The sequence below is a fragment of the Canis lupus genome, chromosome 13, assembly GCF_003254725.2.
Source record: "Canis lupus dingo isolate Sandy chromosome 13, ASM325472v2, whole genome shotgun sequence".
NCBI classification, from domain to species: Eukaryota; Metazoa; Chordata; class Mammalia; order Carnivora; family Canidae; genus Canis; species Canis lupus.
Genome location: NC_064255.1, coordinates 10,088,578 through 10,115,717, shown reverse-complemented (window position 1 = coordinate 10,115,717; position 27,140 = coordinate 10,088,578). Strand labels below are relative to the sequence as shown.

The 27,140-nt window shown below is 35.7% G+C and overlaps 1 protein-coding gene across 4 annotated transcripts in view; it reads right to left on the bottom strand.

The window, feature by feature from the left end:
* The window catches only part of PKHD1L1 (PKHD1 like 1), a 147,541-nt gene extending 120,613 nt beyond the window's left edge, over nucleotides 1-26,928 (bottom strand). For 3 of the 4 annotated variants that reach the window (XM_025451093.3, XM_025451094.3, XM_025451095.3), the window contains exons 1-11: nucleotides 26,785-26,925; nucleotides 24,881-24,970; nucleotides 16,691-16,835; nucleotides 15,608-15,716; nucleotides 14,304-14,361; nucleotides 13,151-13,244; nucleotides 10,094-10,147; nucleotides 9,400-9,473; nucleotides 8,266-8,308; nucleotides 4,360-4,430; nucleotides 2,868-2,978 (exon numbers count right to left, since the gene is read on the bottom strand). In XM_025451093.3, the coding sequence (XP_025306878.3) occupies nucleotides 2,868-2,978; nucleotides 4,360-4,430; nucleotides 8,266-8,308; nucleotides 9,400-9,473; nucleotides 10,094-10,147; nucleotides 13,151-13,244; nucleotides 14,304-14,361; nucleotides 15,608-15,716; nucleotides 16,691-16,835; nucleotides 24,881-24,970; nucleotides 26,785-26,857 (922 nt within the window). In that variant the 5' untranslated portion in view covers nucleotides 26,858-26,925. Of the gene's footprint in view, nucleotides 1-2,867; nucleotides 2,979-4,359; nucleotides 4,431-8,265; nucleotides 8,309-9,399; nucleotides 9,474-10,093; nucleotides 10,148-13,150; nucleotides 13,245-14,303; nucleotides 14,362-15,607; nucleotides 15,717-16,690; nucleotides 16,836-24,880; nucleotides 24,971-26,784 lie in introns of all 4 variants that reach the window. The other variant, XM_025451092.3, reaches the window with a different exon arrangement.
* Nucleotides 26,929-27,140: the final 212 nt, after the last annotated feature.

Genomic DNA, 27,140 nt, shown 5'->3' with positions numbered 1-27,140 from the left:
TCCAGAGGCAGACCAAAACCAAAAGGAGTCTAAACGAGAACAATTATACAAAAGCACAATTAAAACTGAGTGAAGAGTCTATATTCCAGACTTCCACATGCCCCTCCTAGTCAGTGCCTTAAGTATTTACTGAAATGGGAATCACAGCCCATGAAAAACGAGGTAGAGGTTAGCAAATAGAGGAAAGTATCTTTGCCAAGTTTTGTTTGGTGGCCTGGAAAACTTACTTCAACACTACCTTTCACAATTTTGTATGCTTTGTGAAAGTAAGATAATTGAGATAGAAAACAATGCATTTGAACAGTATATTAAACCAACTTAGCCTATTTTGTGTGGAGCAAAGGAAAGATACATAGACAAATCATTGTTTTCAAGAAATTAACTGAGGATTCCTCAACACCCCCAATATAAATAATCCAATTAACAAATGCACAAATGAATAGACATTTTTTTTCCAAAGACGACGTACAGATGGCCAACAGACACATGGTAAGATGTTCAACATCGCTGATCATCAAGGAAATACAAATCAAAACTACAATGAGATATCACCTAACACCAGTCAGAATAGCTAAAATCGAGAACACAAGAAACGAATAGGTGTTGGCAGGAATATACAGAAAAGGGAATACTCTTGCACTTTTGTTAGGAATGCAAACAGGTACAGCCACTGTGGAAAACAGTATGGACGTTCCTCAAAAAGTTGAAAATAGAATTACCCTATGATCCAGCAATTACACTATTAGGTATTTAACCAAACAATACAAAAATACTATTTCAAAGGGATATATGCACCCCAGTGTTTATAGCAGCATTATCAACGATAGCCAAATTATGGAAAGAGCCCATTCATTAACTGATGAGTGGATAAAGAAGAGATAGTATATATAAAAGCCACAAAAAAGAATGAAATCTTGCCATTTGTGATGACATGGATGGAGCTAGAGAGTATAATGCTGAGCGAAGTAAGTCAGAGAAAGACCGATACCACGTGATTCCGTTTATATGTGGAATTTAAGAAAAAAATAAATAAGCAAAGGGAAAAAAGAGAGAGAGAGACAAACCAAGAAACAGACTCTTAATTACAGAGAACAAGCTGATGGTTACCAGAAGAGAGGTGGGGGTGGGTAGGTTAAATAGGTAATGGGGATTAAGGAGTACACACTTCCATAGACACATGGAATGTGTCTATGGAAGTGCTGAATCTCTATATTGTATACTTGCAGCTAATATTACACTGTACATTAACTAACTGGAGTTTAAATATAAACTTGGAAGAAGGGCAGCCCTGGTGGCTCAACGGTTTAGCACCGCCTTCAGCCTAGGGCATGATCCTGGAGACCCAAGATCGAGTATCGCATCAGGCTCCCTGCATGGAGCCTGCTTCTCCCTCTGCCTTGTGTCTCTGTCTCTCTGCCTCTCTCTCTCTCTCTGTGTCTCTCATGAATAAATAAATAAAATCTTTAAAAAAAACTTGGAAGAAAAAAATAAAATACATGCAGTTTACTATATGCAATTATACTCCAATAAATTAGTTGGAATTTAAAATTTTTAAAAATCTTAACGAAAGTAATGAAATTTCAATAAAGAAATTACTGAGGATTGAAAATCTCAAAACTTGTCACATTGATGGCAATGAAATATCATAAAAACTTAACATATTTGCATATCAACTGTATCATAATATCATAAAACAGTATCTAAATTAAAAATATTTTATGTCCCTGGTTTTGATATTTGAAATATTTATAGGGCAGCCCGGGTGGCTCAACGGTTTAGCACCGCCTTCAGCCCAGGGCCTGATCCCGGAGACCCGGGATGAAGTCCCACATTGGGCTCCCTGCATGGAGCCTGCTTTTCCTTCTGCCTATGCCTGTGTCTCTGCCTCTCTGTGTCTTTCATGAATAAATAAGTAAAATCTTAAAAAAAATAAATGAAATACTTATATTTAAAACTTCAGAAAACATATATGATATTTAAAAATCTTATTGCAAAGGCTTTAATATTTTATACAGGTGACCAGCAAGGATTCACAGGGATAGGAAGATATTACATAAATGTTAGATGAGGTTACTTTATACTAATTACATCTCTTGAAGTCACATTTTGGCAGGCTCATAGGCAGATTCCTTAAAAGTAGAAAGTACCTAAGGAGGGCTATATCAGAAAAAGTATGTGCCCAGTTACATGGCCAGACATGCAGTCCTTTGCTCAGGGTGGGTAAGGTCATTATAACTGAGTAGGGAGATCCCCACACTTGTATTCATCCTCCATCTCCCTTTTGAATTGCACAGCTCCCTACCCTGAATAAACCTATGTTATACATAAAAATGATGTATAATCAGAGAACCAAGCCCTATCACATTTGTAAAAATATAACACATTAACCAATGCTCTTTCTAAAGCCAATATCATCAGTAATTCCTGATGACCAGGTAAGTCACAATACATGAAAAGGGGATGAGAAGAGTATCCCTATACTTTAAATTTTCCCATAACTAATCCATTAAGAATTAACAACAGTTCAAGAAGAACATTTAAAAGCTTGTTAAACAAAGAGTAGATGTGTCTCCAAGTGTGGTGAGGAATTTGCGGAAGGCAGCCATGTTGCTACCATACAATGCCCTTTGGTGATGACCTCAAAGCCCAAGTCCTGGTCATGTAAAGTTGCAAGGAATAGCCCTCATGGAAAAGTCACAGCAGGAAAAGTATCAAGCCCCAGAACCAAATGTCCTGTGAAAATATTCAGCTTTAAATTTAAGACATTAATCGAAGAAAAGAAAAGACTATTATTCTTCCTACAAATTATTAAATAAAAGCCAGGAATTGTTCTTACAATGTAATATATTAAAAGCCATAAAAAATACCTCCAATGAGAACTCTGACAGGGAAATCTGTCTGGTCAAAGAACCGTCCACTTATTGTTAGCAAGGTGCCACCTTGAGTGCTTCCTCTTGAAGGGGAAATCATAGTAACCTCTGGAGGGAGGAGAAGCACATTAAATAAAATGTCATGAATATTACACATGATCCCAAATGCTTGATGTTTATAAATTTTCCAAATTACCTAGCTTTAACACATAACACAGAATAGGTAGTGGATTACCAAATTCATAAATTGAGTGTTTCTATTTTTGTCTCTGATGCAATCCTGCAGAGGACAATTAACATGGCTTTCACAGTGCCCTACATCTCATGGGGACCAGGCTTTTAAGTGGTGACTGGCACTAAAGAGATATCAGTAATGGAAGATGCAGGAATTAAGGAAAAGCAGGGCTGAGTATAGATGTTTGATTCCAAAAGAAAATATAGGAAGGGATGAGCACAGCCTCTTTCCCCCGTACTCTTAAAGAATAAATCTGTCTTCTATTTATAGGCCAGCATCTTATATTTTTCTCATATAGTAATACATTAACTATGGTTGGAAGTCTTCTGGTTTCATATATATAAGTTTTAGATATATTAGTAAAATAGCCCAGTGCATGATATATGGTAGATTCTTATTAAAATTTATTATTGAGATGCCTAGGTGGCTCAGCGGTTGAGCACCTGTCTTTGGCTTAGGGTGTGATCCCGGGATCCAGGGATCGAGTCCCATATCAGGCTCCCTGCATGGAGCCTGCTTCTCCCTCTGCCTGTGTCTCTGCCTCTCTCTCTGTGTGTCTTTCATAAATAAATAAAAATATAATAAAAAATTGTTCTTATTAGTTCTATCAAAGTTCTACGTATTTTTACACACAAGTTTCACATTAAATAGAAAAAGCCAGAATATATATTTGATTGACTTTAGGACACTTTTTTTCACCTCTGAACGTCTTTGAAATCTGAATGTGCCTCTCCATCACTCCTGACCCAGAATGAAGTATAATTCTTACAGTAGGATTTGTGTTTGTTTCTGACACTCTTTGAGGAGTTTACCAACCTTAGACCTCTATAAATTAAAGTAAATAATAATCTGGTTGAGTATTCTTTTGGACCACATTGAGACCATAAATCTGAGAGATTTATGGCTTGTAGTTTAAATTGACAGTGGAGATTTTTTCTTCTCCCTGGACCAACAGCCCAAGTGGATACATGCAAGTTTCCTTTCTGTCTCTTTCAGAGTGATGTGCTGGTTTCTCAATCAACCTTATATGAAAAATGTAGTTTTCTGGGTCCTAATTTAATGTCAGAGCTTCCTATTAGACTCCCCATCTTGGGTGTTCTTCCTTTCTTAGCAGTACCTAAAATAATATAGTATGCCTTAAGTCATTATCGTCATTGATTTGATAAAATGAAGTACACAAGTCTCTCTGTCTTTTTCATTATCTCTCTCTGTCATACACACACACACACACACACACACACAGAGCTCACATACCTGCATATGTTTGAAACATTGAAATTTTATTTAGAGAAGAAACAAAATACGCCATTTTTTGTGGGAAGCTCCTGCGTAAAAAAAGAAAAAAATTCTTACTTTAAAAATGAACTTTATTTTAGGAAAATGTTATTTCTTTAGTGATATAAATGTCATAATTTGCAAAGGAGCTCAACAGAACATTTTAGAAAGACAAAAATGTTCTATATCTTGATATAGTTACCGGTTACACAAATATAAAAGAATACAAATACTCAAACATTCATTGGCCAGAACTTACTGCACACTTAAATTATGCACCTTTTATTATATGCAAATCATACCTCAATAAACAATTCTTATTAAGATAAAAATAGAGGATCATCTTTCATGAAGGCTTTTGTGTTGACCTCCCTCCTCTCTCCTCTCTTATAATCCATTCAGCATCAGAATAACTAACATTACTGAACACTTATCAGATACCATGCTAAGGTTTTTAAGCTTTTAACTTAAGATTTTTTTAAGTTTTTAAATTATTATGCCATTTTATCCTTATATCAACCCCATGAGGTAGGTACAACGCGGAGGATCTATTTATCTTACTCAAGATCATAAAGGGAGTAGGTAGCAGAAACAGATTTTGAAGCCAGGCAATTTGAGTCCTGAGTCCGGACTCCTAGCCTGTGTCCTACACAGTTCTCTTCTGCCACTAATCTGTGTGAGAGCCCAGTGAATAAAGCAGGTTAACAATAATCCACTAGAGTTAAATCACCCTTAATAAACACAGAACCTATTCATATTTTTTTGATACAGACTTACACTTCCATAGCTTAGAAAGCGAGGAAGGGAAATTAAATACTGTTTCCCTAATTACCTCAATGAAATTCATAATTAGAGATGTTAAGAAATTCAAATGTTAAGTCTCAAAACCCATCTATTATATTTATAACACACTGAACTAGAATCTAAAAGGATAATACAAATCTTATGGTTAAGGGCAGCCCCAGTGGCACAGCGGTTTAGCGCCGCCTGCAGCCCAGGATGTGATCCTAGACATGGATGAGATCGAGTCCCACGTCAGGCTGCCTGCATGGAGCCTGCTTCTCCCTCTGCCTGTGTCTCTGCCTCTCTCTCTCTCTTTCTCTCTCTCTGAATAAATAAATAAATAGTTAAAAAAAAATCTTCTGGTTGAGACCACAATAAACTCCTATAACTCTAACCCAAGCATTACAATGTGCATTTGTAAGACCACAGAGTCTCTGGAAATATTGGATGCTAAATTAATTACTTAAAAAGTTCATACTGGATTTATATTCGTATGTTATAAGCTTTCAGTCATTTCTCAAAGACCTGAAATGATGCCAGCTCCAACAACATTGTCTATGGTCAGATTCTACATCTGAAAAAAGAACCCTGCTTCTTAAGTTGGTGGGAAAATTGCCTCCTGAAATAAAATTTGAATGTAATTTATTTGATATGACACTGAGGTGATTTTCACTAATTCATTGATAATGACTAGGCATTTCTCAATTAAAGCAGCCTCATCTGAACCTTATCAGTTTGGAACAGCTGTTGTTTGAACTTGGGGTAATAGAGGGAGAGAAGGTTAGTTATTAAAAGACATACAGAATGGGAGCCACAATGGTCTTAATTGGTTCATCTGACATTCAAGAATGCTCCCAAAATTTGTAAAATATGGTTTTTTTACTTTATAAAATGATTTAACATTTTTTTAAATGCCATAAAATCATGAAACTAGGCTTTTAAGTAGTAAATGCTGTATTTTTTTTAAGTTTTCTTAAATTCCTAAGATTGTTTTATATAGAAACACAGTTTTCTCAGTTTTGAGACATAATACAAAAGAACAGCTACTGGCTTTAAAAAAAGGAATTATAACTCAAGATCACAGAATCAACTATTGTAAGCTGTATTTTTGCCTATATTATGTGCAAATTTTCTGGCTTTTAAAAATGGAAAGTTTCAAGGCATGTTAATGCAACACAATGATTTATATATGCTTATCAATCACATTCAAGCTTGATCACTCAAACCTATTTTTGGATAATTCCTTCTTTGAGAGATATATGATGGATTTGGTAATTAATACCTCTGATAGAGACTCAGAACTAAGAATTCATCTTTTTCACCTGAAGAAGAATGACAGTGAGAGCATTAAAAAAAAAAAAAGCATACATAGTTCAGGAAATCATTTAAGACTCAATAATAACTGCTTCTAACATGACTTTCTAATATTTTCAATAAAATCCTACTGCCCTATTTGTATCAAGTTATGTGTATGTAGGTTGTGTCCTTGCAGAAAATAACTGGTAAATCATGGGACTCTAAGTCATTTGCTCCATGTAAATCACAAAGGTGAATCTTAGTACCATTTATGTACCAAATACAATGGTTTGCCATTTAATTATAATATTCTTCGTGGTTTGGGTCCAGTCTATATTGGTCTATAATAAAGTGGGCAACACAGTCATCACTTTGTTATAAACCCATTGCCTCTAGCTGTCTGGAACCAGAAGATTTTTAAATACAATGATAATAGATTTGGTCTCACTACCTCAATTGGCAGCTGCATGCATGCAAGGACCAAATATCATCTTTCTCTTGCAGTCTGTGAGCATTAACCAGGAATAATCTACTTTGATTGTAATATTGCCATTCTTCTCAATCTTTTTAATCTTTTTCAATATTTTCTAATCATTCATCTCCCTTCAGAAACAAAAATAAAATGAACAGACATATCTTATTACTGATCTACTATAGCTATATTAGTACTAGATGACTAAATAATGTGATTTATTTGGATTTCTATTAACCAGCTAATTTTTTCATGGGGAGACACTACGACATTTTGGGCAGAATAATTCATTTAAGTTTGGAGTTATCTTGGTCCTGACCACAAAAAGCCATTAGCATGCCCTAGTCACTGTGACAGCCAACAAATGCTCCACACACATTTGCAAATGCATAGAGAAATGGGGTAATTCTGCCAGGATTAAAGAATCCTGTGTCAGGATGTCAAGTAGTGAGGAGATGTGGCTCTATGGCTGAAATCCTCCACCACTCTTAGCAGAGCACTAGAATAAAATGCTCAGGGCATGGAGTAGGGCTGTGTGGGTTCACACACTGGTGCTGCTTCCAACTGGCTGAATAACCATGGGCAAATTATTCAACTTTCCTGAGTCTCATTTTTCCAGTGTGCAACACAGAGGGGATGATAACACTCAACGTTATGGGTTCTTTGGGAGTATACAACCAGAAAACATATGTAAAATGCTTAGCACCCTGCCTGCCACTACATGTTCTTTATTATGATTATCTATAATACGAGGTTTGCATCATGTGTTGAGATTTGCATATTCTGATATTTCTATAAACACATGGTACTCTTTCTTAGTGAAATTAGGGTGTAGGATATCTGGAAGTGATTTCTAGATTTATTAAAGGTCATGAATAAATGTTATTAACTTTGGTGCTAAGATGGACAATTGTGAGCTGTAATGACTATCTTTCATCACCCCGTATGTATTGATACTTTAAATGAACACCTTTATCAAGTAATATTAACCATGGGATTTTATTTATCCTCACATTAGTTCAAACGAAAACTGAACTATTTAGTTATCAAAAGAATTACAATTAAGTCAGAGAGCTATAAGACAAAAAAACCCTTTTAAATATCACAATAAAAAATTTATTTATTGTTTTAGGTAATGCACTATTTCCCAACAGTTGAAAGGCTGTGTCTGAGGCACAAAGTAGAGAAAGGGAGTGATAGACCCCTTAAATATTAATTTGGGGGAAGAAATTAATTAGTTTTTTAATCTCTGGGTCCACAGCACAAAGTAAATATATACTTTTATTTACCCAGTTGAATCAATTATGAAAATTATTATTTACAAAGTGACCTACCTTCCATAATCACTATCCAAGATGAAGCTGACATTGTGATGACCTGGGATTAATTAAAATACACAATTAATTAAATTCCCAATCACAGGAGAACAATAACTATATATTATAAAGCTGATTTAAAAGCAAAGCAAAGAAATTTAAAATTAAAACTATAATTATATGTCCATTTATTAATCCTCAAAGACATGACAATGAACTATCTGAAAGAAGCATCTAGTATTTTAAAATACACATACTAAGATGTCTTAAGATTATAACTAGAAAAACTTGACAAAATATAATGAATGAAGAATGATAAAAGAACAAATACATAACCAACTGCCCTCAAATTTCTTTCATTCATTCCACAGCTATTTAATTAGATGAGATATTCTGCTGGGGGTTGAGCAACGCAGGGTGAGCAGTTTATTCTTCTCTTAACTGAGCATATTGTACAGTGGGGGATACAGTCAGTCAAGAGCAATGACACAGAGAACTAATAACTGTGAAGAAGTAACCAAAAAAAAAAAAAAAAAAAAAAAAAAACAGACTGAACTTTGAGAGTGGAAGGCTGGGCATCAGGGAAGGCTTTTTTGATGATATTTAATCTGAAATTCTAAGGATGGGAGGCTTGCAAAAGCTCTGAGACAGAATGAAGTGAAGCCTATTGTAGAATTAAAAGATTAGGATGGATGCTAGCTGAATCTATTGCAGTAATCATTTCACAGTATATATAAATCAAGCCATCATGTTATAAGCCTTAAATGCATACAGTGATGTACATCAATATAAAACTAGAAAAAAAGAATTAAAAGATTGATGTCCCTGGAGTATATAGAGAAATAGGGAAGAAAACAACATAAAAATTAAGGCTACAGCAAAAACAGCTAAATTAGTAATGGAATTTTCTGGATGACAGAAGAATTAACAAAAAAAAAAAAAAAGAAATTTGAAGAAGCTTACCTTAAATATAAACCTTAAGAAAAAGGTAATTCATACATGCTTACATGAAACCGAAAAGAAGCCAAGGTAAAGAAGAAATGTTAATTTTAAAGAGAGTGATGAGGGTGAAGGAGAGTTCTAAGAGAATATAAAACAAGGAAATAGAGTCAGGATCTCTAAGAATTATAAAAAATGGTGATGAACATTTACCAATGTAAGTTCCAGTCGTCTTACAAATCATAGAACCCATGTCTCCATTTGGATGATCTAACTTTAGACCGTACCTAATAAAATATATATATTAATTCAAAGTTTATATTGACATTGTTTTAAAATACTGTTTCCCTTATGTATCTGTATAGTAAAGATGCATTTATTGTCAAATAGATTAAAAAACAAGTAAAATTAAATAAAATACTGTGTTTCCCTTAAAAACACCTTATGGACTTCAGAATATGTATCAGGATAGGAACTGTTGCTACAACAAAAATTTCTGTGAAATGAAAATATATCCCAGCCTTGGTTGCTTGGGATATATAAAGCTTGCATCAAGCTTTCTTTTACAATTAAATATTCTGTAGTTAATTTGGCTATCCCCATTGATACTCCTTTTAAATATTTTTAAATTCTTCAAGGGAAACAATTATTTGATAAAGATATTTCTCAAAATACCTCAAAACATAATAATCTAAATAATAGTTCATATCGTATTCTACTGGAGACAATAAGGGATATCAGATTACACTTAACTATATAAATGATTGCTAATTTACTGTATAAAAGGTTATAATTTACACTGTATTTTAAAGGATTCAGCTGTACAGTACCGCTAAACATTGCTACTTAAACTGGTAAGTTTATATCTACTGTTTGTTTTCTAAAAAAAATTATTTGAATGACTTACAAATTATCAGATTGTGGTATGAGAAGCTCACAGGGCATTCCTCCAATATAAACTCTGTATAAATAGTTTATTGGAAAAGATCAAGTTATGTTTAGTAAATCATTTCAAAATGCTCCCTCCCACCAAGCTCACTAACACCTTATATTTTTCTCTCAATCACTTGTTATCCAACATACATTTGTTCAACAAACACAGAGGGTATACCTATATCGTTGCAGTCTCTACTAGAGATATTGGCACATATCAAGGAACAAAACAAAAATCCTGCCCATGTGGGACGGACATTCTAACTGAGAGAGACCTGATCATAAACATGATAATCATAAGATATTTGGTGTGTTAGGAAGTGATAATACTACAAAAATAGAAAATGTGGAAACAGATAATGGGGACCCTTCCATCTGGAGTTCAATTAATTCAAATACAAAACAGAATTTTATGTTTTGTTACACAGATTAAGTTTCAAACTATAAGTAGGAATTAAAGGAGGGTCACAGCCAAAGCCCCACAGAGTAACTACAATGAAGAGAACAACTAACATCCTCAGTGCCATTGAGGTGGAAATCCTAAACTGAGAAGAGGCATCGTTGGGCTGCAGGGAAACATCTGCCTTGCATTTATTTCCCTAGCTGACCAGGTCATCTACTGCTTTAAGGATGATAGGACCTGATGTTATTGGAAGATTGCAGGAGGGACTGACAAGTACTATATTCTCTCCCATACTCAGAACAAACCACCCAGTTTCTGTGCCAACAAATCCCAGATACAAAGTAACTGCAGATATAAACCTGAAGTCTTATAAAGTAAGGACTTCCATTTGCAGAGAACTTTAAACTTTTTACTATCCTTTTACACACAAATCCTTTATCATTACATTAGGTTTGTAGTGTAAGCACACTGAATTATTGTACCCACTGTAGAGATTTATGAATTCGTATTCTTCTAACCTCCCTCTTTACTGCACCTAAATAATAAATTTAGCAACTAACACTTAAAGGCACTTACTATGTGTAACCCTCATAACCATCTTATGGGTTAGTAACTATTACTCTTCCATTTTATAGGTGAAAAGACTGAAGCAGAAGGTTAAATAGCATGCTCAAACCCACAGCCAGTAAGGAATAGAGCAGGAACTCAAACCTAGATAACTGGGCTCCAGCAGTTGCTCTTACCCACACCCAGGAATTCCTATATTGGTCTGGGTTTGCCTATCAACAGCAAAACTACCCTATGTGGCCTTAAATATATATATATTTTTAGTTTTTCTCATCTTATCTTTTAGACCAAAATCTCCTTAGTGGGCACCACACCACACCCTTTGGTTATTTGCATGTCCACTATAATTTGTACTTGATCTGAGTTTGGAGATTAGGCTGACTGGACAAGACGTGAAAAGCAGAAGCAGCTTAGATATTCTGGCGTCCTGACTTCCTACCCATACATGGCCCATTGCCCCCTGCTAAGGGGATTCAAGCACAGTGAAATGCTTTGGGGACCCCAGAGTCACTATTAAGATAGTAGAAATGGGATAAACACAGATCTAAGGCATTCACCTCTCGCATTAATAGGTATATGAAAGTTTCTGTGCATTTATATATAGTATCTCAGGGTTTTGGAGTACATGGGCTGAGTAGTCTGATCTCTGAGGTCTCTTCTGATTGCAATTCTGTGACTACATGAAATAATTTCTATCCATTCCTTTGTATTGAACACAAGTAAATTTCAGTTACGATGGGGACAGGAAGAGGAATCTTCTGAAAGATTAAGCTTTCTATTTTCTGGCATTATTATAGCAAAGGATGACTTATAAAACCCCATCTAAGAATTGGAATATAAACCATTCATAACATTCAACTATATGGAAGCAAACAAAATATTTATGCTAAACTATCTAAAATGTCAAACATTTGCTTCTCTATTTAGTATTATTTATAAGGAATCAATATGAACATTGCCAGAATATTATAGATGCATACAAATGTGATTTGAGTTCTATCTCATAGAATGCCACCTAAATTACCTTTATTTTATTTAGTGAAATCTTTCAAATTACTTGTTTTACCAAATTACATACACACATGTATATATACATATATATTACCTTTTTAGTATTAAAAATTATCTGCTGTATGAATTGTTATCTAATTTATCTATTGATCCATTTTATACCTGTATTTAATAAGCATGAACAGGGCTTTAAGTCTTTCAAGGCAGGACTAACTAAGATAACTACACCTGTGCTACAGAAAGATTAGTGACAAAGCTAGTCCAAAATGTGGACAATTATTTTTTGATATTAGGTAACTAGCCAGTGTTACCATCAGGTCCGTAGCTGGTAAATGGAGGAATCAGTATTCAACCCCTAGGCTGTTAATAAGTTATTGACCAGGGGGATCCCTGGATGGCTCAGCGGTTTGGCGCCTGCCTTTGGCCCAGGGCAAGATCCTGGAGTCCCAGGATCAAGTGCTGCATCAGGCTCCAGGCATGGAGCCTGCTTCTCCCTCTGCCTGAGTCTCTGCCTCTCTCTCTCTCTCTCTCTCTCTCATACATAAATAAATAAATCTTTAAAAAAATATAAGTTATTGACCATTTTTAGCTTTAGCACTCTCCCATACACCACTGTGTAGAAGAAAAAAGGCCAAATTGTATGTCCAGAGACTCCAGTTTTCGGATCTTGACTAAGCAATGAACCTCCGAGGCTCCACACTTACATATATACGCAAAATGAGGCAGTTAGATTAGATAACAATGTTATCCAATAATAAAGTTCTATAACTAACTCAATTACTATTGGACTTACCTCCATGTGCTTTCTATTAATTAAAACCCATCACAGAAAATGAATTATGTCAGACCAAAAATGAAAGGCATATTCGCCACTGCTTCTATGTCAATGATCATCCAACAGTCTACTTTTCTTCCTGTAATACGGCTGAAAACACACTGATTAATCCCATCATATTGTAGTGATTTTTGAATACCATTAAATCCACTATTTTTGGAATACCATATCCTACCTATGAATGAGAACAATATATTTCGACATCAGAAATTTACCTCAAAATCCTAACATTTTTCCCATTTGAGCTTAACGCAGTATTACTTCCATAGACATCAGTGAAGATTCTCCCTTGGATAGTTATTAGTGTGCCTAAAACAAACAAACAAAAAGTTCTGTGAAAGATTACTTACCCATAAACCCATACACTTAATACCAAAACATTAAAGGTATTCCCAATAAAATCAGAATCCAGACACTTAAATTCCAAGTTCATCACTATTTGTTTAACATTGTTCTGAAAGGTCTAGCAAATACAATAAAACATGAATGAATATGTATAGTAATTAAGCAATATCTGTACGTACTTAGAGATAAAAGAAATATTTCAGGGAAAACAATGAATTAGTCAATAACTATTGCTTGGGTCATGAATGATATATTTCAAAAATTAACTAAGATCCCTACTCTACTTCATACCAAAAAATAAATAAATAAATAAATAAATAAATCTTAGGAGAAATAAAAATTAAATATAAAAATAAAACCATAAAAACTCTTGAAAAATAAGTATATATTTATATAATACTCATATAATTGGAGTGGCATGGCCTTCTACAGCATAAAAATGAAGAAAGAAACAATAGTTAAAATCTACAGATTTAATTTTAAAAATTAAAAAATGTCTGAATGACAGGAAAAACTGTTAAAATTTAAATCATTAACATCCTTAAAATATAAAAGATTCTTTTAATATGGAAAAAATTGACTAGCATTAAATTAAACCAAGGAAATAAACAAGTAATTCACAAAAGAAGAAATACAAAGGGTCAATAAATATATATTAAATAAATAAATTTGCATAAATCAAGAATTAGAAAAATTAGAAATGTGATACTTGAAAAAAATTAGTTCCTAAAATTGTCAAGGTTATAGAAAAAGGTATTCTCACATTCCTCTTGGGATTACAAGCTAGTATAATTATAACTATAATGAAGTGGAAGCTAGCTAAATGTCAAATGGGGAGATAGTAAAATACGTTATAGCAGATTTAGATGTAACCACTGAAAATCATTTTTGAAATAATAATGGGAGTTACTGAATAATCATAAATATGTTATTTATAAATTATCAGATAAAACAATTTTATATACTAAAAATAAAATTAATGACCACAAATCAAAAAAGATATTCAGCTGTCATATAACAGACCTGGAGTTCCAGATAAAGGTGTGATGCTCTTTATCATTGGGGTTCTGAAACTTTTTGCCTGTAAAATAATACCACCAATAAGCTAATATCTCTGTTTCTTACATTATTTACATTTAAATAATATCCATAATATGACTGTAAAAATATCTCTTTTTACATATAAAAAATAAGGTTTAGAATATTATTCTGCTTATTCAAGATCTTTTCCTTAACCACTAAAAACTCTCTTTCATTTCAATATTTTTAGGTTGGAATTTTAACATTCAATCTTCCTTTGTTCACAGTGTAAGTCAAATCCTAGTAATAAGGCTTTCTGGTAACAACTTTTAGGAATTTGGGGGAAATAAAATTACAGAAAGCCTTCTTTTATTTAAACCTATGAAGAAAAAAATAACAAAGCATATTTCAAAAACAGAAGCAAAATCTGGATAAAATCCATCAAAGTAAGCTTTAAGCTTTAGTAATGAACCTAATAATAATAATACTCTAGAGCAATGCAGGTATAATTCTTAAGAATTGTAACACCAAAAGGGAATGGGAGAAAGAATTCCAAGGAGCCCACATGAGGGATGGAAACTCATACTTTTGATAGACAGACATAGTTTTAAAAAATATATGGGATGGTCCTTAGAAGAAATGTATTATTGTAAATATCTATGTATAGGGTAACTAAATTTTGAATGATTCCTCTGGTATGTGCAGTCATATTTTATCTCAATGCACTAGAAATTATAAAGAAAGGATAAATAGTTATGACTCTATTTAAAATGAAGGTGAGTGCAATGAAGATAAGGAAAAGAAAATTAAACTAAGAGTAGAAATGGAGACAGAAAAAATAGTGTGAGCAAGAAAACAAAGTTTAATTCATTAATAAAATTAAAGAGAGTAACAAATAAATGATAAAAGACATTCCTCTACCACAGAAGATCATTAAAACTGAGTGAAGTTATTCTTCACTACATGACAGTATTTTTCAATGTGGAAATAGATAACAATCTGTAAAATTACAAAATATAAGCCCATTTCAGCAAGAAAGCAAGCACAAGGGATCCCTGGGTGGCGCAGCGGTTTGGCGCCTGCCTTTGGCCCGGGGCACGATCCTGGAGACCCGGGATCGAGTCCCACGTCGGGCTCCCGGTGCGTGGAGCCTGCTTCTCCCTCTGCCTGTGTCTCTGCCTCTCTCTCTCTCTCTGTGACTATCATAAATAAATAAAAGTTAAAAAAAAAAAATTTAAAAAAAAAAAAAAGAAAGCAAGCACAAGATCGATCATCTATAAGTTAAAGAGGAGATCCTTTCAATATACATTGAAAGTGCATTCCCAGCTGTTGATGCGACCTCTGCAGGTATTACTTTCTGTAATAGGAACCCCATCCACACTGACTCTCACAGTATAGGAATCTTCTGGCATTGCTCTGCAAAGCAAATAAAGAACGTATAAAGAATGAATGCAATGACCCTTTTATTTACTGTATACCAGTAATGAAAAATACTGCCCTAGAGACTACAAGTCATTTTTTAAAATAAATGCCTAAAATTCTAATTGATGTACAGCTAAATTCCATTCTCTATTATTTGAATTCTAAATTGTTAGAATTCTGTTCTGTATCATGAAGGATCTCCATCCCGAACTCTGTACTACAAATTCTAACATCATAGACCTCAGGCAAAGCCTTATTCTAAGTACACTGATGCTTACTGAAAAGGAAAAAAAAATGTAATAACAAATGTAGGAATAATCACTTAAAACAGTAATATATCACCTTCATACAGTTATGTTACGTTTTGTTTTTAAGTTCTGATCAAATTTCTAAAGCTTTTGCTACTAAAGAAGAGCCGACAAGCTTAATGTAAATGAAATCCTCTGAAATATGTGTACCTGCTTTATTATTAAAATTTGCTGTATAATAAAATAAAATAAAATTTGCTATGTAAAATGATTAATTTTTATGATAAGTTGCTAATAACAAACATCATTTTGGCTGATGGTAAAGAACTTGAAATGTCACTATACAAAATGATTGTCTTTAATCTTAATCACTGTGTCAAGATTTTGAACAAAATTAATCAAACTATACAAGAAAGCATAATTTTGATATTTTGAGGAGCATCATTATAATTTAATAGTAGTCATTTATCCTCTAAAAAAGATCAATAATGATAAGATAATAGCTCTAATAACAGGGGAGAGGATATAGAGTTTATTTTTTTGTGCCAATATGTGGAAAGAGCATTACACTGAATAAAACAAAGTTATAAAATGGTCTAAACATTATGAAATAAAAAATAGCTGATCGGAAAATATTATTTTAATAGAGTATATAAAAAAGTATCTAATACTAATACATACATGATAAAATGCTCTTATTAAGCATACTACAAAACATACCTGGTATAGCATGTAATTTGAGTTGAATGACTTGAATCTTTTTCTACATCACAAGAAATTGATCGGAAAGAAGAAACTAATTGCACACTATTTCCCAACTCAGCATTATCAACTCCATAGTTAAACTGGTTTGCTTGAGCAAAACCTGGAAAAGTAAAAACACTAAATTATTATTAATGGAACTCTGTTTTCAAAGCTCTAACAATTGTTACTCAGTATTGAATCATAAATAAATAATAAGGAATAGTCCTGAAGTAAGCAGTTAACCTATTTTATATTTATCCCTATGATTGTAATCCTCTTTGGAAGACTAAAAAATTGCCTTCAATTCATTTATTCACAAAAAGTAATGCTTGAGAACCTATTATTTGCCAGGCGCAGAATAATAGCTTATATTCCAGTGGCAGGGTGTGGAGGGCTGGAGAAAATAGACTCTTCCCCTGCCCCTATCATACACTCTATCTGCTGAGGATAACTATTATGAAAAAAAGCAGGCCAGATGAGACAGAAGATTTAATACAAGAGGGTTAGCAGGACAAGATACAGGCCAAATTAATACAACTGGTCCTGAAGCTATAACGGATATTCCCCATACCCCCTCTTTACCACCCATTGTAGATTTCCTTACCCTTAACCAGCCCTTCAGCTAATGGAGTGACACGAGCCTTCCTCCTGAGGGTCTGAGCCCTTACTTGCTTTACCTTTGTTAGGTTGTAGTTGCCACAATTGCTTGTTCACAGTTCTCATGTGACACGGAAGCCAAGACATACCCTCATGAGTACCCTGAATTCCACACATATCCTTCCCTACCTCTTCAGGATCCTCAGAACTGATTATCTCTAGTAGTCTACTAATTATGTTTGATGAATTCAAACTGATCAAGTAGTAGTGGTTTCAGTTCAGTGGAAGCCATATAGGGATCCCTGGCAAAAGTATTCTCTAACTGGAAACTCAGACCCCAAATCCAGCAGAAGCTAAAGCTGCAAGGACAGAAAGCACAGCTCAGTTTCCAGATCACTGGGAGTGATAATGACAGAGAGTAACCATTCCTTTCCGGCTCCACGCGTTCTATCAGGAAACAGTAGCATGTATCCGCCATTGGATCAATGCATACAGCATATGATGGAGGCCAGCGTCCTACCCCACTGGAGGTTGTTCCCAAGCTGGGATCTTAGGCTTGCCTTTTATAAACCATTCCATTATTCTACTGGGCCACAGGTTTCAGAGTGACATAGGTTTTGTGGCAATATGCCCACAGTCACAATTTTTTTCATTGTAAATGTGTTCCTGTTCTGAGGCACTATTTTATGGAATTTTGTGGAAGCAACTCAGACCCTGGAAGTACTCAGAAGATGGGGCTGGCAGAGGCACTGTGGATAGGGAAGGCAAAATCTGTACCTGGAGCAAGTGTCTGTTCCAGCAATAACGTACCTCTGTTCTTTACATGAGAGAAGGGGAGTAATGTAGTCAATTTGTCCCTTAGTAGCTGGTGGACTTCCTGAGGGATGGCCCCTATTGACATCTCAGTGTGGGTCTCTGCTACTGGCAGGTCAGGTATTCAGCAACTGCAGTGGATAGCTTAGCCTTGGTGAAAGGGGAGTCCATGGTGTTAGCTCAGGCACCATCTTCCTCCCATGGCCCCTCTGTTCATGGGTCCATTGCACAAGCATTGAGGTAGCCAAAGAGAGAAGCTCCTAAATGAGTCATTCAATCAATATGGTTTTTCTGTTTCCTCTATGAGGTATCCTTTCTTGTAGGAATTAACTTGAGACATAGATCTGCATGCTTTGTGCTCATACCATGAGCACCTTCACATGCCTCTTTATGAGACCTTCTTGTTTATGATTTCCCAGCCCTGTTCCTGGGAAATAGGCAGCATGTGATGTGACATAAATGGTCAAGGAAGCTTTCTGGAAGGAGTAAGCCAGAAGAAATCCAGGGCAAGTACATTTTAGATAGAGGGATTATGTTGTTCAGGGCCCTGTGGTGGGAGCATGTCTCTGGATTCAAGAATTAGCAAGCACGGTTGGAGAAGTATGTGTGAGGAGAGTGGTAGGATATGAGACCAGAAATTGAGGCATTTAGATTATTTTTATGAGTGAAGAAGTATGGGAGGCTTCACAACAGAGGGATGGCATGATGTGACTTACACTTTCCAACATTCACTAGCTGCTGTTCTGAGAATAAATACTAGGGACAGCAGCGAAGATGCTGTTTCAGTGAGTGATGGATAAATGAGTGGCATGGGGTCAAGAGAAGATTAGAGGATAATCAGTGAAGAGAATAAATACTAATACCTTTTGGGGATTTTTACCATAAAGGGAAACAGACATGGATGGTAGTTGGAAGGGGGTGTGGAGCAAGAGGTAGCTTGCTGATTTTGCTCTTGTTTTTTTCAGGATGGTGAAATAACAGTATGTTTGCATGCTAATGGGTGTGATTCAACAGAACCAGAGAAATGGATGATGTGAAACAGAGCAGAAAATTATTTTTTTAATTGATGAAAGTTATTTTAATCTTATAGTAAATACATGAAAATTCAAAACTAGATTTAGAAGTAGTTAAATATCCATTAAGTAATTTTATGCCACATAAAAGTATATTATATTGCTGGAACAACATTCAATTTTGAAATAAACCCCCAAAATAAAACCTATGGTTAAGATTAATTGGATACCGGGATGCTTGACTAGTTCAGTGGTTGAGTATCTAACTTTAGCTCAGGTCATAATCCTGGGGTCCTGGGATCGAAGTCCCGCATCAAGTTCCCCCAGGGAGCCTGCTTCTCTCTCTGCCCATGTCTCTGCCACTCTCTCTGTGTCTCTCATGAATAAATAAATAAATAAAATCTTTTTTAAAAAAAGATTAATTGGATACTGTTCTATTGATTAAATCCTATAATTAAATATTCTCCTAATAAAAATGTTTAAAATATACTTAATAATATTCTAATATGCAGAGTAAACCTGTAAGTTTGTCAATGTTATAATATTTTCTGGAATAAAGTTAAATTAGTAAATAAATAATTTTTGCCTCGATCACTTCAAAATCTAAAACTTCTGAATTCTGAGTTCTGAAAGTATGTGCGTTTTCAAATGTTACTTTTCTCTAAGTATTGCAAGGTACTAAACATTAAAACACTACTATTGCCAAATTGATAACTAATATTTTTGAAATTATGAAGATTTTTCCTTTGCCTCCATGTCCTTAAAGTAAATTTATAAGCTATTTGCATTTCAGAATTTAATCACCTGCAGAGCATAAGCACAGTACAATAATAAACTTAAAATCAGTAAACCAGGAAAAAAGTTAAACCCAAAGATTTGGATTTAACTCCAAATCCTATGTGTATATATACTGCTTTTGTTAGAAGAAATAAATAAATTTTAGGTATTTACTTTAAATTATCATGTAGTTTTGCAGTATGCTTCAGAAAACACCACTACCACACATGCTCACATTAAATAACCCTTAACAGCTGATGTGGCTGAACTGAGGTTGCTAAATATCTCTGATGTTATTGCTTTTTAAATTATTAAACATTTTCAGTGTTTCTAAAAAGGCCCATTAAAACATGAATTGCCTAGTTTAAGGACTTCACTGGGCCAGATGTTCACCAAATGCCAAAGCCCCTAAACTCCAGCTCTGGGAAAGTTGCTTGTTTGAGATAGTGCTATTTAAAGGAACCCTAACATCCTGGATTGGAATCCTAGCTCCAACATATCCTTGCTGTGAACCTTCAGGTGTTCAAATTCTAGATATAAACTCTCTCATTCTTAATCTTCTTATCAGAAAAATGACCATAGGGGCACCTGGGTGGCTCAGTGGTTGTGGACCCACTTTTGGCTCAGATTGTGATCCCTGGGGTCCAGGGATCGAGTCCTGTATCAGGCTCCTCAAAGGGAACTTGCTTCTCCCTCTGTCTATGTCTCTGCCTCTCTCTGTCTCTCATGAATGAAAGAAAGAAAGAAAGAAAGAAAGAAAGAAAGAAAGAAAGAAAGAAAGAAAGAAAGAAAGAAAGAAAGAAAGATGACCATAATTGCCTATTTATTGGAGTATTAGGAAGATGAAATGAGGATTGGATCTTATTATTGGATCTTATTATTGGTCACAAAAATCCTGAAATTTAAGTTCAATGTTAACGTAATCCCTTTTAAATAACAGAAAACTAATAAATGGGTGGCTAGGATCCAAATCCAGGTTGTAGATGTCAACCTGGCACCTGTGATATTCGGAGTAAAACAATATTTAAAAACATACACTCTAAAGCTATTACCCATTACCATATGTAACTTCCTTCAGACCCTATGTCCTTAGCTCTTTTCCTATCTTTTATATGCAGAAAAAATAAGCAGACACTCAACAAAGGGTAGGGATTTGAGTACACAACACTTTCTTCCTCTAAGCTTAAATTGTAACCAACAGAACTCATCCAATTATAAGCTAAAGTACAAAGATAAGTATCAATTTGACATGTGAAAGATATTTGCATTGAATCTGAAGTTTTGATTCTATGACTGCAATTACTGCTAAAATGAAATTTTGAAAAGATACAGGAAAGCACAGAAAAGCAAGTTTCTTGTAAACCTGCTCTTTTCTTTTGCCAACTTCTGCTTATCTTTGGAGTTCACGTTGAGCTTGAAATACACAGAAGGGCTGCTGGCAACTAACTAAAGTATGGAAAGTTTTACTTGTAGCGTGGCTCAGGATGTGATACATGTATTTATTTTCCTATTAGGCACATGTCACAAAATTGGTATGGTAACACAGATTTTTTTCTTCAGCATTCCTGAGACAAATACAATCGTAAAAAATAAAATCAACAAAAGATGTTATGTTTTTTGCTGAGTTGTTTTAATGTCATATATATATTTAATGTCACATGTGTATTTATTGTCGTATATATTTTTATATCATATTTATGTCGTCATAATTTATGTCATACACACACACACACACACACACACACATATATATATACACACACACATACACCTCATAGGAGTAAAATCCATGGGAAAACATGAGCCAAGTAACATTTTTCCTCATTACAAATATTGCTTAAAAAACACAACTATAGAAATATTTCTGATTTTTTAGCTAATTCCAAAGAGTTAAAAAGCAGTACAAAGGAATCACCTCTAAAAAAGAATTTCAATATACAAGTATAATTCTGAATTTAAAAATTGGGTATAAAGAGGATACCACTGGAAGTACTCCAAAGCACAAAGATTACAGGAAGGGTTGAGTGTACCCTGGAAACAGAAAAGGTTGAGGCTTCAGATGGAAATTCCTGGCACGTTGGTGTGTTTTTTTCTTTTGCAGAAAAACTGGAGACAAGACTTGCCAGGCACGCAAACCTGGTTCTCCTGATATCAGCCTGTGCTGCTATCATGGAAAATGTCAGTGTCGTTAAAGCCAGCAGTTACCATGTACAATGTAGGCTGTTTGGATTTCTCCAGTTAAAAAAACACAGGGTTGAGAGAGTATAAACCTACTCAAAAGTTGTAACATGCAAAACAATCAGAAGGAAAGGTACAGTGTGATGAAGGATAATTTCTCAAGAATGAAAACAAACCTGTGACATAAATGCAAAAAAATATACAAAAATAAAACAAAATAACAGAAATAAAATAGCTCTAATTTGTGGAACAAATAGTATCATTGGGACCTTAGATACATCATCCTTTTCAATATTTACAACAGCCCCACCAGGTATGAAGCAATATCCTACTTTACAGATGAGAAAGCTGAGGCTTAGGGGGGTTACCTGCCCCAGTCACATTGTGGGAAGGGGCAAAGATGGACTGAAAACCAGACAGGACCAAAGTCCCCGTGTTTTCCATAATATTACAAAAACTATATAATTCAACACTTCAGTTAGATAAAAATATATGGAATAGAGAATTATCTAGGGGAAAAAGGTAAAAAGTAAAATACTATTCCTTCCATTTTACTTTTTTTTTTTTTTAAGTAAAGAGACCGATTAAGAAAGATAACTGAGAAATACAGGTATAAAGTTAGAAACACTCCAGAACTAATCATCAAAATGCTAACACCCCTCATTAAATCAGTCCTCTTAGAGACACAATTATTTCCATGATCATGCCATTGCTCAGAACACTTTTACTTGGGCATCATAATGGTAAAATGATCTCTCTTTGGCTCCTGAAGGACAGCCTTTAGAACAAAGTAATATAGTCGCAAATTTTTGCTTAGGCAAATATGATGTGTGGAAATGGCCAAAAGTCAATTGGCCATTTATTACCAAAATACCAAAATATTAATAGTAGATCTTTCTAGAAGGTAGAATTTCAGAGAACTCACTTTCGAAGTCAAACATTTCTATAACATTTAATTTTTTCATCGTGACTTTACAAAAATAAAACATTTTTATAGTTACATGGGACCAACATTTAAGTAATCATCTAGCAGTTACAATTCCATTTAGAAAATGTTCTTCTGTGATTAATAAATTAGCTCTGCATGCAAATCTAAACATAAAGATGGGTCAGAGGCAACACTGATGGATTATGTGAATGTAGTTCTCCAAATAAATTTTGTTCAAGTACTACATTCCTGTAGTTTTGGAGGTCTGGTGTGTTGCATAAATTTACATTCTATGCATATCATGGGCCCTGAAAACCTATGTAAAACAGTACATAGACTCAGCCTCTGAGAAAGACACATGCTAACCCATTTTTAGTTGACTACAGTATGTGGCTAAGGCAGGAAGAGGGAAAATAAATCAGGGTGGAGATGCAGGTATCTGCAATTCCAATAGGATTTAACTATTCTATGATTCTCTGTCAAGAGCATTCAGAAATTGAGACGGAGGGGAAAACTAGAAATTCACCATGACACTAGTGACACACAATATACTGTGACTCAGAAAGTCCATGAAAGAAGCAAAGGTTATATAGCTAAATTCATAAAGACGTTCTTCCAAAATGCGTTAAGAATAGAATATTTTGTTTTGTTCTGTATTTATAACTAAGGGCCATCTGGGTCTATGTACTAAAACTCAAGCCATGGCTCCTGGATCAGAAAAAGTTCAGGTCTCCATGAAGAAAGAAATAGCTGAGTAGTTATTTTGTTTTGTTTTGTTTTAATCTAAGCATTTCTCTCCTGGCTTTTAAATCTCTGTTAAAAACCTAATAGCTTCCAAGAACACAGTATCTTAACAGCAATTTAAGGGAACGATGGATAAAGACACTTTTAAAATGGTCTTTAACAAATGCATTGCCTTTGGGTATTTAACTCTAAGCAACAAAAACCGATCAAACTTTAATCCAAAATATATTCTTCACAATTTACATGCATAAGCCATTTTAAATATATCACTGAGAGACTGAATTCTGTAGAAATGTTACTTAGAAGTATTGAAAGACATTTCAATATATCTGACAGAATAATTAAATATCTTGCTCTGTCAATTCTAACTGAAAAACTTCTCATTTCTCGTTTTATTTTCAAGACCAGATAATAGTTTTTGGTATTTTTAAAAAATGTTTTCTTTCCCAACCTTCAAAAATTTGTAAGCTGAATAGTATTATAATTTAGATGGTAGAGACCATAGGACTAAAAGAACCACATATTTTTATTTAATCTTAGGCAGAGTTACTCATTAAATAAATTCACTGCTTGCCTACGATGTTTCCTTTCAAGATTGGCAAGGAGATAGAGTCATACATAACCCATGCTTTGATGAAGCATTTGATAAGGACTGGGTGGCAGGAGAATGGATCCAAAGTTTTGCTTTCAATTGCCTTTCTGTCTTCATTAACATTCTATATCTCTAGCATTCCCTCTTATTAAACATTCTACCTCCCAAGCCCCCCCCCCATGTTATATTTGATATAAAGATAAATGTTATTAGACCCATGAAGAGCAAAGCAAATAATTGCAAAACTGAGTTAAAGATGTTTCTTTCAGTTCAGTCATTATAATCCAGATTTTGGGAATTAAATTAAGCAAGTAATTGTAGTATCAATTCAGATGATCAAGTTGGTAGAGACTCTTAAGGATTTTGTTAGCTGTCAAAGGGGTAGAGTTTTACTACCCTGGCCAAATGCAGAAACATAGAAACATTTTTTGTGGATTTTTTTTAAGACCAGAAAGGTCTAAAAGTGAAATGGTCTTTAAAATACCTCAACTTTGGCCAAAAGAAAAAAGAGCGGGCCATCATACCTTCTCCTTTGATAGTCAGCCTTGTCGCTCCATTTATGCTGCCATATTTAGGTATTATTTCTGTGACTTTGGGAATTATTTTAGAGCCATCTGAAAGATATTAAAACACAGTAATGGTAAAAGTGTCAAGTATTTCAATTCAAGCATCAAATTTGATACCACATATTATAATGTTGTAAGAAAAACATCATGAAAATTATAGGCCTGAAAGTAAATACACCTATATTTTATCTGCGGCTCTACTAGTAACCAATGACTTGACAGGGAAATAAGTCATTAACTTAATTAATACTCATTGGTTTTATGCAAAGCACTCCCTTTTGTGCCACAAAGAGCAGGAATAATACATGATGATTTTCATCACTCTTACCTATTTATAAAACATTTATTAAACCCTTAATTTCATGTAGTGCTCAACTAAACTGTAGTTCCACTGCAGTTAGCAGCCTACACAGTAGCAGACAATGCTGGAAAAACAACATTGGGGAGAAATAGGCCATTCGTTATAAAAGCAATTAAGAAAAGCAAAGAATAAATGAAGATGCAGAGAATAGTCCAGGTACACAACCTAACGGTGTATTTAAAGAAGAAATTGTTTTCTGTGACTAAGTAAGACTTCAGAAAAGATCATTTCTGGGATCTTTTTAGCCTCCTGATGATAGTAAGTTCTTACTCTACTGGTCACTAATTCATTCAATGAATGGTATAAAGGTCCTGAGGATATAAAAATGTGTTAACTGTCTTGACTTTTGTACAGAGTGACAAGAGAGTAGATGGGCCATGGGTAGCTAAGAAGGGGCAGTTCACTCCCTTTTTCGTTATTCAGTAGGGTCACACTGGCTTCTTAAAAGAAGGGCTGTCCCTGCTGCATCTCAACAGGAAATACTAATAGCTAGACAGGACCACCTATTGGAGAGATAAAGAGTTCTAGAAAGAGGGAGGTGCCTATGCAAACACAGGGGTGAGTGAGCTGCTTCTCAAGAGAACTATCAGTATGCTTTAAAACAACTCAAAGATACACGGTGGCTAAAATGGTTTGTTTTCTGCTTACACTGCACAAATCTGGTAATTATTAGATCCAGTTACAATTCTCAAAGGAGGTGGAAAAACTAAAGTGGACACAAAAAGAAAAGCTATAGAAATTACTGTTTGAAATAGATGTATGAGAAAAGGTTAAAGACATTATAATCCTATAGTTCATCCGGGCCTGCAAGAAGCTTAGCATGGACTTCAAATGTCTTCTGTACTACGGGTCTGACTTTGCCAAGAGCTCCAAGGCTGCTGCTGCTGCTGCTGCTGCTGCTGCTTCAGCACATTTATAACTTCGAGCAGCCCCCAGCCAAGAGCAGGAAACTCCAGCGAGGGCTCTGGATCCTATCTCCAAGACCGTGCTGCTCCTCACCTATCTCAGGTTCATCCTCCCTTATCTCCACGGGACAACTCCAATTTCTTATCTTATCAGTCCCTTCCAACCCTCTCCTGGGTATTACTTTGAAGGCAGAGGGCCGCTGCCCCTGGACGTGACTGACAAGCAGCCACAGAGACCCATTCCTGTCCTACTGGGGGACACTGCCCTCCCTTCGGTGGGGGAAAGGGACCCAAGAAAAGTGGGAGAGGACTCAGATTGTATCCCCGCCTCCACCCCCAGTTAAGTGTGTCTTTTTCAATCGAGTCCCCTGCGAGTGGGGGCGGTGAGGTTCTAGAATTCAAGCAGTAACTCTTCCGACTTAAGAGCAATCCCTCTACTCTTCCTTCTGTGTGCGCGTGTCTGTCTGTCCGTCTGCGAGGCCCCCCTTCCAGGTCCCAGGTGCCCAGGATCGCAGCCCCGCCCCTCCCGCGGCCCGGGAGCGGGGTCGCGCCTGCACGGACGTGTGCTCGCCGCCCGGGCGCCCCGGAGCAATTACCTGCGCGGGGGTCGGCGGCGCACAGGAGCAGCCCCCACAGGCCCCAGGTGCCCAGGAGCCACAGGTGTCCCATCGCCGCGTCAGCCCCGCAGTCCGCGCGCGCCGCTGCCTCGCAGGCGCCGCGGGGGCCGGGCTGGGCTCGCGGACCAGGACCCGCGGCGCGCACGGCCCTTCCCACGCGCGCAGGCGAGCTCGCCCCGCCCCGCCCCGCCCCGCCCCGCCCCGCCCCGCCCCGCCGCGCCCTGGATCTGCCCGCGGACCCGCTCCCCGCCCCGCCAACCGGCCCGCCCGGCCCGCGGTGGTCGTCGGCGTGGGTGCTGACGTCCAAGGCCGCCCCCACGAGGGCAATGACTCCA